At 39.4% G+C, this 12,767-nt stretch overlaps 1 protein-coding gene across 1 annotated transcript in view; it reads right to left on the bottom strand.

Annotated features, from left to right (window-relative positions):
* ctnna2 (catenin (cadherin-associated protein), alpha 2) overlaps nt 1-12,767 on the bottom strand; it is a 1,293,121-nt gene that overhangs the window by 1,027,572 nt on the left and 252,782 nt on the right. The window contains exon 7 of the mRNA XM_087995417.1: nt 6,035-6,238. Coding sequence (XP_087851543.1) covers nt 6,035-6,238 — 204 coding nt within the window. The remainder of the gene's footprint in view (nt 1-6,034; nt 6,239-12,767) is intronic.

The following is a 12,767-nucleotide window of genomic DNA, read 5'->3' as shown; positions in this document are numbered from 1 at the left end:
TTAATGAAACCGAGAAACAAATTTTGTAAGCAACATCCTTTTTAACAGGCAATGTTTTATTTCAAAAATCAAGTTAAAGCTTGAATATTTGCAGAATAGTTGGTCCACACAGTTTTCTATCCACAGAGTTTCAAGCTCACTATTCATATGGTCATCTATCAATGGGATCAAATGCATTAAACTGGGTGACTACGCTTAAAGTTATAATTTTTGTTGCACATGACCCAGTAATTAGAACTTAGCTTTCTTTCTTCTAAAATTTTGCCATACTTGACTGTGGTTCAGATATCAATGTTTGACTGAAATACTTTTGCCTGATGGTCACTTTTTTAAAAAATCTATGGAGAATGGAAAAAGACACAGCAGTAAAAGGAGACTTGAAAACAAACTTTACCCTGTAGCATCATTAAAGTATTTTTTTCCTACTCTGCACTGGCCTCAAAAGCAGAGGTTGATTGGGGCAGAAATATGTAACCTAAAAAATAGTTAACACTTTATGACTCTCCCGAATTTTTCTTTTGAGTAACTGTACTGAAACTATTTTGTGGACATAATAGTGTAAAATCATGAGGCATTTTATGAGTTGTGAAATTCAAAGCAAACATCTAGCAATATCAATACAGCACAGTAACATTCTTCAATTTCTTACATCAAGTGCTCATCTTGGAAATATTTGGAAAATCTATCCGATTATATGTTTGATTAGTTCAGCATCAGAGACTTTCACTGCATTTAAAGTGTAAAGAAATTTTCAAAAAAGCTGCTCAACTACAGAGAGCAGATTGCAGTAATATAATCACCAAACTCCATGCAATTTCAAGTTTCATTTTCTTCGCTGAGAAGCATAATCTTCATGGATTTATCAAATATTGTCATCCAATCAAGTACTAAGATTGAGTGAGCAGCGTGGAGACAACTGATTGTAACTTGTATTTACAACAGCTTTTACAACATCAGGTTCTCCTAAAGCATTATTTAAAACAGCCATTGTTAACTTGTAGATAAAATGCAAACAATTTCTACATAGCAAGATCCCAGTTATAGCAATGAGCCAGAGCAATCAAAGGAAACAGTGCATAAAAGAAATACAGACGACTTGTTCAGAAAAGAAGCAATGACTTGACCTGGAAAAATATTGTCATATTTCAGAACGATAGCAATGCTATAAATAAAAATGACTGTAACAATGAACCAGTATGAAATCAAAACTGATTACTTCACTATTAGCAAATTCAGTTATTAAGATAGAAAGTCAATCGCTGCAATAAATAGGTATTTGAATGAACAATAGCAAAAAAAACTCTTAGGTTAAAGTAGGTTTTGAGTAGCATTTTAAGGGAGGCGAAAGAAGTGAAGAAACAAAGAATTGGTGAAGGAACTTAACAGCTTTAACAAATGCTGATGGCACGGTGAAAGCAGCATAAATATATGGATTAGGAGTAGAAGGAGATTGTTCAACTCCTCAAGCCTGCTCGGCAATTCAGTACGACCATTGCTGATCTGCCTGTGTTTTGAATTCCACATTCCTGTCAACCACCATAACCCTTGATGAAGCGGGATCTACGTGCACTTGTGTATAGAGCATAGAACAGTACAGCACAGTAGCACAGTGCAGGCCCTTCAGCCCACAGTGCAGGCCCTTTTGCTGAGCATTTATCTTAATCTAAGATCAACCTAACCTACACACCCCTCAATTTACTGCCATCCATGTGCTTGTCCAGCAGTCACTTAAATGTCCCTAATGTCTATGACTCAATGACCACCACTGGCAGTGCATTCCACGTACCCACAATTCTGCGTAAAGAAACTACCTCTGACATCTCCCCTATACCTTCCTCCAATTCATTTAAAATTAAGACCCCTCATGTCAGCCATTTCTGCCCTGGGGAAAATTCTCTGGCTATCTGCTCTATCTATGCCTCTCATTACCTTGTACACCTCTATCAAGTCACCTCTCTTCTTTCTTCTCTCCAATGTGAAAAGCCCGAGCTCACTCAACCTCTCTTCATAAGACAAGCCCTCCAATCCAGGGAACATTCTGGTAAATCTCCTCTGCACCCTCTCTAAAGCATCTACATCCTTCCAATTATGATGCGACCAGAAATGGACACAATATTCCAAGTGTGGTGTAACCAGGGTTTTACAGAGCTGCAGCAAAACCTCGCAACTCTTAAACTCAATTCCCCTCTTAACGAAAGCCAAAACACCATACACCTTCTTAACAACCCTATCAACTTGGATGGCAATTTTGAGGGATCTATGTAAATGGACCACAAGATCCCACTGTTCCTTCACACTGTCAAGAATCCTGTCTTCAACCCTGTATTCAGCATTCTAATTTGACCTTCCAAAATGAATCAGTTCACATTTATCCAGGTTGAACTCCATTTGCTACTTGTCTGCCACATGTCAATGTCATGTTGTAGCCAGCAACAGTCCTCAACACTACCTACAACACCACCAATCTTTATGTCATCGGCAAACTTACTAACCCACTCTTCCACTTCTTCATCCAAGTCATTTAGAAAAAGAGCAGAGGCCCAAAAACAGATCCTTGAGAGACACCATTGGTCACCAACCTCCAGGCAGAATACTTTCTATCCACTGCCACTCGCTGTCTTCTTTTGGCCAGCCGATTCTGTATCCAGACAGACAAATTTCACTGTATCCCATACCACCTAACCTTCTGAATGAGCTACTATGGGGAACCTTATCAAATGCCTTACTGAAATCCATATATACCACATCCACTGCTCAACCTTCATTTGTCTCATCACATCCTCAAAAACGTGATAAGGCTTGTGAGGCATGACCTGCCCTTCACAAAGTCATGCTGACTGTCTTTAATCAAACTATGTTTTCCCAAATTGTCATAAATCCATTCAGAATCCTTTCCAGTACCTTGCTTACCAAGACTGACTGGTCTGCAATGCCCAGGGATTTCCCTATTCACTTTTTTGAACAAAGGAACAACATTCACCTCCCTCCAGTCATCCATTACTACTGCCTTGGAGAGTGAAGATGCAAAGGTCATCGGTAGAGGCACAGCAATCTCATTCCTCGCTTCCCGTGGCAACCTTGGATATGGCCTGGCCTTGGGGTCTTATCTCTCTTGATGCTTCCCAGAATTTCCAGCACATCCACTTTCTTAAGATCAATCTGTTCAAGCCTATGAACCTGGTCCACGGTGTTCTCACTATCAACAAGGTTCTTCTCTCCAGTGAATACTGAAGCAAAAAACTCATTTAGGGCCTCCCCTACCTCTTCAGAATCCAGGCACATGTTCCCTCCCTTATCCTGGATCAACCCTACCCTCTCTCTGATCATTCTCTTATTCCTCACATATATGTAGAACGTCTTTGGGTTTTCCCTAATCCTTCCTGCTAAACATTCTCATGCCACCTCTGAGCTCTCCTCAGTCCATTTTGAGTATGAAGTGCAAAAAACTTGCGTAGAGTTAAAGCAGGTCAAAGGAAGGCAAATGGAATGTTGATATTGTTAAAGGAACAGAATATAAATGAAGTGTTGCTACAATTGTACAAGGTACAAGTGAGAATGCACGAGGAGCATGTTGTAATTAATTAAGGGTTGAAGCATTATAGGGAGTAGGTAGTAAAGGGGAAGCCGAGATGAGATCAGCCATGATTGTACTAAATTTCTCTCACCCTCAGTTAAAAAGAAAGTCTTCCCACATTAAAGATGAGGTTGGGTGGTTTATAAATATTTTGAAAGAAATTTTCAAATTTTGTAAACTATTCAGGACAACATACGCTGAAAGGCCTCAAAAACAATAACAGTACATAATAGCATAGTAGCAAAACAGCTTGTACATAAAGGCCAGTAGTATGTTTTTTCATAAAACAATTATTTTTACAAAGATAGATAGCTGTAAATGAAAAATGAAGTTATAATGAATGTGTATTTAAACAGACATGATTGCCTATTGCTATTTTAACTTTGGAAGCTCATGGTAGTGTCAACATAATGCAGTAATAAAATCTAGGCTGATATCTCAACATTCCCTGAGGAATGGGATTCTACAGTTCAATTAATCACTCTGTCCCAGAAAGAGAAAAAGTGGAATGCAAGAGGAGTAATACAATTAAAGGGTTCAACGCAGTTAAGTATAAGCCCTATAAGTATACTACAAATTCATTTCATATTACCTATTCAAAGGCAGCAATTTCTTAAAACTCACTGGGCAGTTGAATGTAAGGTACCATTTTCACAAGCCTACAGCAGTAATCTTCATGAAATTTCTGACATTTCATCTTCTCAACATTTGCTGGACAACTTACAAACAGCAAACCAATTAAATTCATTGCTACTTTCCAGAAAATGATCTGCCAATGGTTTTAGTTGTTAGAACCATTCATGTGTCAGTTGAACATGGATCACGTTCTGTATTGCTTAAGATATTGATTGGGTCTGTTTGAAAGCCCACTTCTCTGCTGCAAGTACTACTTAAGCAGCAAGTTGTACAGGAACACAAGAACAACACAAGGTTATTCAGGCCTTCCAGCTTCTTCCTCAATTCACTGCTGATATCACTGCTGATCTGGATGGTAACTCTTTTTTTAATATATATTTTCTTCTCCATATCCCTTGTCTAATAGAAATATGGATCTTTTACTTATAGCTTTATATAAACTCAATCAGGAAACAGTATCTTCAATATTCCATTGGGACACTGAAACATGCACAGCAAATAAAACATGGCAGAATACAATGACCCTGATTGCATCTAGGTGCAAAAATGAAGTAAATATATCTTATCTAGTTTCTACTGGCAAACCAGCTAAATAGGCTAAATAATTGAAAATTATAGTGGTAGGTCATCTGACTAATATTAAACCACAACAGATCTATAAGATAGCAAAAGAAAGAAGGATCTGTAGACGTATTTTGAAGACTTTCATGGTTTTGTTTTACCGTATGCAAAAACTCTGCCAAAGTCAGGTTGTTTTAATTTATACAGAATGCCACTTATGTGAAAATGGGTTTAGCAGAACAAGAGTAGATATAGCATGGCCAGAAATATATTCTAAATCATTTTTCTTTGTATGAATACATCTGACTCAGCCATAAAGAACTGATAGCAGCTGTGTTACTTATTTAGTCCAAGAACATTGAAGGAAACCAATAAAGTTAGTGCATCATCATATCCCATTTGGAAAAGCCATTCTTACTGTACAATTAATATCTTCCACTCAAGCACTACAACTCAGTAGATATATACAACCACAAAATATGATTTTATGTTGTGCACATATTAATGGAGAATTAATTTATGTATCTAGTAGAATAGTTCCCTACAGTATGGGAACACTGCACATACCAACCCATTAATCTGTAGTTACTAGCATGAGTCTCCATTTAAGTCTCAATATAAGTCTCTATGTTAACTAAAACCAGCAAATGAATACATATTAATCAAATAAAATGATGGGCCATACTTTCTCAGAGGGTATGACTAGATCATATAGTTTACCATTGAGTGTTGGATCACAATATTAAAAATGTCATAGATGCATTGCAGATGTAAGCTCACTAAGAATTATTACATAAACAGTTAGATTACAATTTCTATGTTGCATTGCATTCTTATGGTTGTGTGCATCAAACATTGGTTTATCTATTTTTCTTATGATATTAACTAATGAAAAATACTCAAGATATGTTCCATAAAATGGTGATTCAGTGAAAACGATGAACAATAGCTTCCTGGAGCAGCAATCAATTTTGATAAATTTGTCACTTCCAATATACCACAGCATTCTAATACCTTATTTTTAAAAGGCACATCCTTAACAACTAATTGCATCACTCCTTTAATCACATTTTTCTTGAAGACTCTGGGAATAGATTTTTTTGGTTGTAATATTAATTTCTGCTTCAAATAAATGACTGTCAATAATATTGAATCATGAAAACCAATTTGTGCAATTTTACGTGGAAGTTAACTCCAAATTTGTAACGAATACAGGCACAAAGGATCATAAGGCCCAAAGCAAATTGGTTTAATATAACTTACATTATTCATGTACTCAGTTAGAAGATCCTGAAGAGCCTGTCGTACAGCATTACACTCAGCCACAATTCTCTCACGTCGATCATCACGTGTGCATGAAGAGTCGGCCATCAGTGCAGCCCCACTGATAATACTCTCCAACCTCTCCTCAAGAGATGGCCTATATCGCTGTTCGCTGAAGTGCATAGGATCCAAAATTATCTTATTCTGAAAGATAAAATGTACAGAAAAGGAAAAACAGTTATTATGTAGTATTACTGGCCTTACTTCAACTTATAATTTGAGATGATTCCCTTCCCCCAGCATGTTTGTCATTCACACTTCATCTTAATAACCATATAGTGAAGAGATAAGACTGCCACAGAACTTGTTTCACATTAAGAAAAATGGATTTATAAACAGAATAAGGGAAGAAAGAATTCAGGAACATAGAAAGCTATGGCAGGCTGTTTCCTCAGATATTTGGGGATGAATTTCCATCATCTACTGTCACTTTCTCAAGTTTTTAAGCTTTTAGAACCATACAAAGCCAGAGTAGACTGTTTTGAGTTTGATCTGACATTTCATGAATGGAAATGAGAATGGACATAGCTGGAACAGGCTAAAGAATAGATGCAGAAACAGATAAAAACATGGCACGTTACTAAAAACAGCCAGGAAACAAGTAATGAAAGTACGTGTTGATGAGCTAACCAAAGAGAGAGCACTCAGTATGAGATAGGAAGAAAAATTACAAGAAGGTGTCCATATGGATTGAGAACAAAGAGACAATGAGATTATCATATCTTCATCTTTACAAAACTACTTCTGTCAACAATGTAACTAAGCTTAGACAACAGTCTTAAGTGAAAGTCAATGATTTTCAGAATTAAAAATTACTGAAGCAGCTAAAATGGCTAGGGAATCATCTTGAAAAACACAATTTCTGAGTTATTACTTTATATTATATTAAGGATGAGGTTTCTAAATTCTTGGAAGAGCAGGGTTGGATTAGAACAAGTCAGCATGGATTTAGTAAGGGGAGGTCATGCCTGACAAACCTGTTGGAATTCTTTGAAGAGGTGACAAGTAGGTTAGACCAGGGAAACCCAGTGGATGTGGTCTATCTAGACTTCCAAAAGGCGTTTGATGAGGTACTTCACGGGAGACTGCTGAGCAAGGTGAGGGCCCATGGTGTTCGAGGTGGGCTACTGGTATGGATTGAGGATTGGCTGTCTGACAGAAGGCAGAGAGTTGAGATAAAAGGTTCTTTTTCGGAATGGCAGCCAGTGACAAGCGGTGTCCCGCAGGGTTCAGAGTCCCACACCTGTTCATGTTATATATTAATGATCTGGATGAAGGGACTGGGGGCTTTCTAGCGAAGTTTGCTGATGATGCGAAGTTAGGTGGACAGGCAGGTAGTACTGAGGAAGTGGGGAGGCTGCAGAAGGATCTAGACAGTTTGGGAGAGTGGTTCTGGAAATGGCTGGTGGAATTCAATGTGAGCAAATGCAAGGTCTTGCACTTTGGAAAAAAGAATACAAGCATGGACTACTTTCTAAACGGTGAGAAAATTCATAAAGCCAAAGTACAAAGGGATCTGGGAGTGCTAGTCGAGGATTCTCTAAAGGTAAAGGTTGAGTCCGTGATTAAGAAAGCGAATGCAATGTTGTCATTTATCTCAAGAGGGTTGGAATATAAAAGCACCGTTGTGCTACTGAGACTTTATAAAGTTCTGGTTAGGCCCCATTTGGAGTACGGTGTCCAATTTTGGTCCCCACACCTCAGGAAGGACATACTGGGACTGGAGCGTGTCCAGCGGAGATTCACACAGATGATCCCTGGAATGGTAGGTCTAACATATGAGGAACGGCTGAGGATCCTGGGATTGTATTCATTGGAGTTTCGAAGATTAAGGGGAGATCTATTAGAAACTTACAAGATAATAAATGGCTTGGAAAGGGTGGACGCTAGGAAATTGTTTCCATTAGGCGAGGAGACTAAGATCCGTGGACACTGCCTTAGAATTAGAGGGGGTCAATTCAGAACAGAAATGCGGAGACATTTCTTCAGCCAGAGAGTGGTGGGCTTGTGGAATTCATTGCTGCAGGGTACAGAGGAGGCCGGGATGCTAAATGTCTTCAAGGCAGAGATTGATAAATTCTTGATGTCACAAGGAATTAAGGGCTACGGGGAGAATGCGGGTAAGTGGAGTTGAAATGCCCATCAGCCATGATTGAATGGCCGAATGGCCTTACTTCCACTCCTATGTCTGATGGTCTTACAGTCTAGGCGCTATATACCAAGGGTAAAAGATCTATCTGCAAGTAATCATAGAAAAGTGATTGGATACCAGCCAGGACACCAGAAAATCCACTAAAGTTTTAAATTCAATTCAATTATATTTTAAATATTAACAATAATCATTAGTTTAATTATTAGGAACCACTCCTCACAGGTTTATATTGTATGATTTATAAAATGTTTTATGTTAAAGATAACTAAGTTAAAAATCAAAAGTTAGAATGTGCAAACATAAAATGGTTGCAAAGAATATATTGAGACATAGATTAATACAAAGTATAGAAATAAATCTACACAAATTACATGAAGATTAAGCAAGGAGATTGAACAGTCTATTTTCTATTATCAATGCTAATTATGGACAGAAGTAAAGACCAATTAAACTAAAGAACATATCAGAGATGAAAAGACCACTTTACTACATGAGGGGGGGAGGTTTTGAACTTTTGTTAGAGGACAAATATCCAATATCAGAGTTCCTGCTAGCTAATATTATCTAGAAGGAGGCATTTCAGTGAAACCAATTTCTTTTGGATAACGTAAGTACACACACATTTCATTTGAGTTAACTTGTTAAAATTAATCTGTCAGAATTATAAACACAAGCTTTGTGTATTAAATACGAGAGTTTATTTCTATGAATGAATGGTGCTTCGACAGTTAGAAACTCAGCAAGATGTGGATCTGAAAAATAGCAAGTAACATACACGCTCTGCAAAAGCTAGGCCATGATCATTTCCAATAAGAGAAAATTTAACCATTGCCCTTGACATCCAATGGCATTACCATCAATGAGTACTCACTACCAACAGCCTGGAGGGGTTACCATTGACCAGAAATTGAACTGGACTAGCCGCATAAATATAGTGACCACTGGAGTACATCAGAAGCTAGGAATGCTGCAGGAAGCATCTCACCTCCTGACTTCCAAAAGCTGTCCAATATTTATAAGGCATAAGTTAGGAGTGTGATGGAATATTACCCACTCAGCTAGATGAGTGCAGTCCCAACAGCACTCAAGAAGCTTTACAACATCTAGGTCAAAGTGGGGGGTGGGGATGGGGATGGGGATGGGGATGGGGATGGGGGTGGGGATGGTACAATGGTTAGCACTGCAGTCACACACTGCCATGAACCCAAGTTCAATTCCAGCCTTGGGCAACTGTCTGTGTGGAGTTTGCACATTCTCCCAGCGTCTGTGTGGAGGCTGTACATTGCTATACAACTAAAGTACCGAAGAGTTTGAAACTTGAACTTGAAGTAGGATTGTATGGTAGACTCTTCAATCGATCGAGATTGCATACTTTTTTGAGCAGTGAGTTGGATACTTTTCGAAACGTACAGAAAACAGATGGGGGTTGCTTCTGGAGGTTGAAAACCTGTTCAATAACTGTTTTTGGATTAATCCAGTTGCAGTTTTCACAGACTGAGACAAAGTGCACTCAGATATCCAGGAGCCAAAAGACAGGAAATGTCTTATCCTTCTCTCTGAAATAAAAAAAAATCTTGGAGACTCTAGAGCGCCCACACCTCCCCAAACGACGGTTGGAGGAAGAACGCCTCATCTTCCGGCTAGGAACCCTCCAACCACAAGGGATGAACTCGGATTTCACCAGTTTCCTCATTTCCCCTCCCCCCACCCTGTCTCAGTCAAATCCATCAAATTCAGCACCGCCTTCCTAACCTGAGATCTTCTTCCCGACCTCTCCGCCCCCACCCCAGTCTGACCTATCACCCTCACCTTGACCTCTTTCCACCTATCACATTTCCGACGCCCCTCCCCCAAGTCCCTCCTCCCTACCTTTTATCTTAGCCTGCTGGACAAACTTTCCCCATTCCTGAAGAAGGGCTTATGCCCGAAACATCGATTCTCCTGTTCCCTGGATGCTGCCTGACCTGCTGCGCTTTTCCAGCAACACATTTCCAGCTCTGATCTCCAGCATCTGCAGACCTCACTTTCTCCTCAAAGAATTCCATGACAGGTTTGTTCAATCAGCTACTGAATCAAAAATCCAGTATTATTCCACAAATGGTGTCACTTCACCATTGTTAAAAATGAAGACAACTGAGACAAACTCAGTTTGTGTCAGATGAATTTGACCTGATTTAAAGAAGTCAAATATACCTCAGTACGTAAAAACACTTTGTTTTGCGAGCAGTATAGACCATTTGTCAGGTGCTTAGAGCGAGGCATACAGGTTACAACTGCGCAGGAGTTGCACAATGCAAGATCAACATCAGCAAGTTCAACATTAGTTGCAGTTAGAGAGTCCATTCAACAGTCTAATAATGGCAGGGAAGAAGCTGTTCTTGAACTTGTTGGTATATGTGTTCAAGCTTCTGTGTCTTCTGCCTGATGGAAAAAAACGGAAAACAAACCTGAGTCAGGCAGCATCTGGTGAGAGAAACTGAGCATAGAATTTTCCAGAACTACTGAGTTTCTCCATCAATTTCTGCTTTTAGTTAGTAACTTCACTCCTGCATACCAAGCAGCTTTTCCTTTTTGCAAATTCAATCATGTAAGGGGTGAAGCCTGACTGGTTAAACAAGCCTACTCAAACGAGACGGCACACTGGCATTATGTCAGAAAGCCTGACTAAAACAGGCAAGCGAGGATGAATTTAAAAGGGCATTCAACTCTAAAGGAGGCAACCAAGTCAAAAAGGCTAGATGGAGGTGGGTTAGATAGGATGTGGTTATTACGACTATTTATTGGTGACGTGAGCTCCAACCCCTATTTAAGAAAAAATACAGGGGAGCCTTCTCAGGGTAAATGCAGAGAGGATGTCCATAGAGATAATGTCCACTGCTCTGCCCTCATCAATCCTCTTTGTTACTTCTTAAAAATAATTCAGTCAAGTTAGTGAGACATGATTTCCCATGCACAAAGCCATGTTGACTATTCCTAATTAGTCCTTGCCTTTATAAGTACATGTAAAACCTTGTCCTCAGGATTCCCTCCAACAACTTGCCCACCACTGATGTCAGGCTCACTGGTCTGTAGTTCCCTAGCTTTTCCTTACCACGTTTCTTAAATTTTGGCACCATGTTAGCCAACCTCTAGTCTTCTGGCACCTCACCTATGACTATCAATGATAGAAGTAGCTCAGCGAGCTACCTTCTCTACCTTCCCACAGAATCTCGGGCATACGTGATCAAGTCCTGGTGGTTTTTCCACCTTTATGCATTTTAAGACATCCAGTACCACCTCCTCTGTAATATGGACATTTTTCAAGATGTCACCATCTATTTCCCCACATCCTGTATTTTCAATGTTCTTTTCTACAGTAAACACTGACGCAAAATACTTGTTTAGTATTTCCCCCATCTCCTGCGGGCGCACACAGAGGCTGTCTTACTGATCTTTGAGGGGTCCTATTCTCTCTCTAGTTGCTCTTTTGTCCTTAATGTAGTTATAAAATCCCTTTGGATCCTCCTTGACCCTATTTGCCAAAGCTATCTCATGTCCCCCTTTTTGCCCTCCCGATTTCCCTCTTAAATATACTCCTACCACCTTTATACTCTTCTAAGGATTCATGCGCTCTCTCCTGTCTATACCTGACATATGGTTCCTTCTTTCTCTTGACCAAAACCTCAATTTCTTTAGTCATCCAGCATTCTCTACACCTACCAGCCTTTCCTTTCACTCGAACAGTAATATTCTTCTCGGGCCACTAGTTATCTCATTTCTGAAGGCTACCCATTTTCCAGCCATCCCTTTATCTACAAACATCTGCCCCCAATCAGCTTTTGAAAGTGCTAGCTTAATACCATCAAAAATAACCTTCTTCCAATTTACAATTTCAACTTTTAGATCTGGTCTATCCTTTTCTGCAGATTGTTAAGGCGCAAAGATGGCCTTCAGTGTCACTCTGATGTCCAGAAATACGTGAACTCAAATAGCAAAGGCAATAGCTGTATAGATTCACTGCTGTGGAGAAAGTGAGGACTACAGATGTTGGAGATCAGGGTCGAAGAGTGTGGTGCTGCAAAAGCACAGCCGGTCAGGCAGCATCCAAGGAGCGGCAGAATCGACATTTCGGGCATAAGCCTTTCTGCTCCTCGGATGCTTCCTGACTGGTTGTGCTTTTCCAGCACCATACTCTTCAACTCAGATTCACTGCTGTGTCAGATAGCAGTATAGGATTCTTTCTCTCTTGCTTACTGACCATGTGGTCACTGACTTTGTTTTCTTCCTACTTTTTAAAGTGCTATTGTATTGCTGTTTTTTTCCCAAAGTTCCAAAACAATAAAACAGTAATTACTGCTCCTGGAATTCAAGGAAATCGCCTACGACACCTAATATACCTCAAAAAAAAAAAGCAGCTCTTACAGCCACAATGTTTTCCCATGAACTATCTTGGACTACCCAGAATCCAGGGATGCTGTCTGACTGGGTTTTTTCTAGCTCCTTTTCATTCCTATGTAACATATCAAGTATTTAAAAGAGGCT

Source organism: Chiloscyllium plagiosum, unplaced genomic scaffold (assembly GCF_037043375.1).
Source record: "Chiloscyllium plagiosum isolate Xiang-an unplaced genomic scaffold, Cpla_swu_hap1 HiC_scaffold_1, whole genome shotgun sequence".
Lineage (NCBI taxonomy): Eukaryota > Metazoa > Chordata > Chondrichthyes > Orectolobiformes > Hemiscylliidae > Chiloscyllium > Chiloscyllium plagiosum.
Note: the sequence above shows the minus strand (reverse complement) of the source record. Positions and strands in the feature narration are given on the sequence as shown.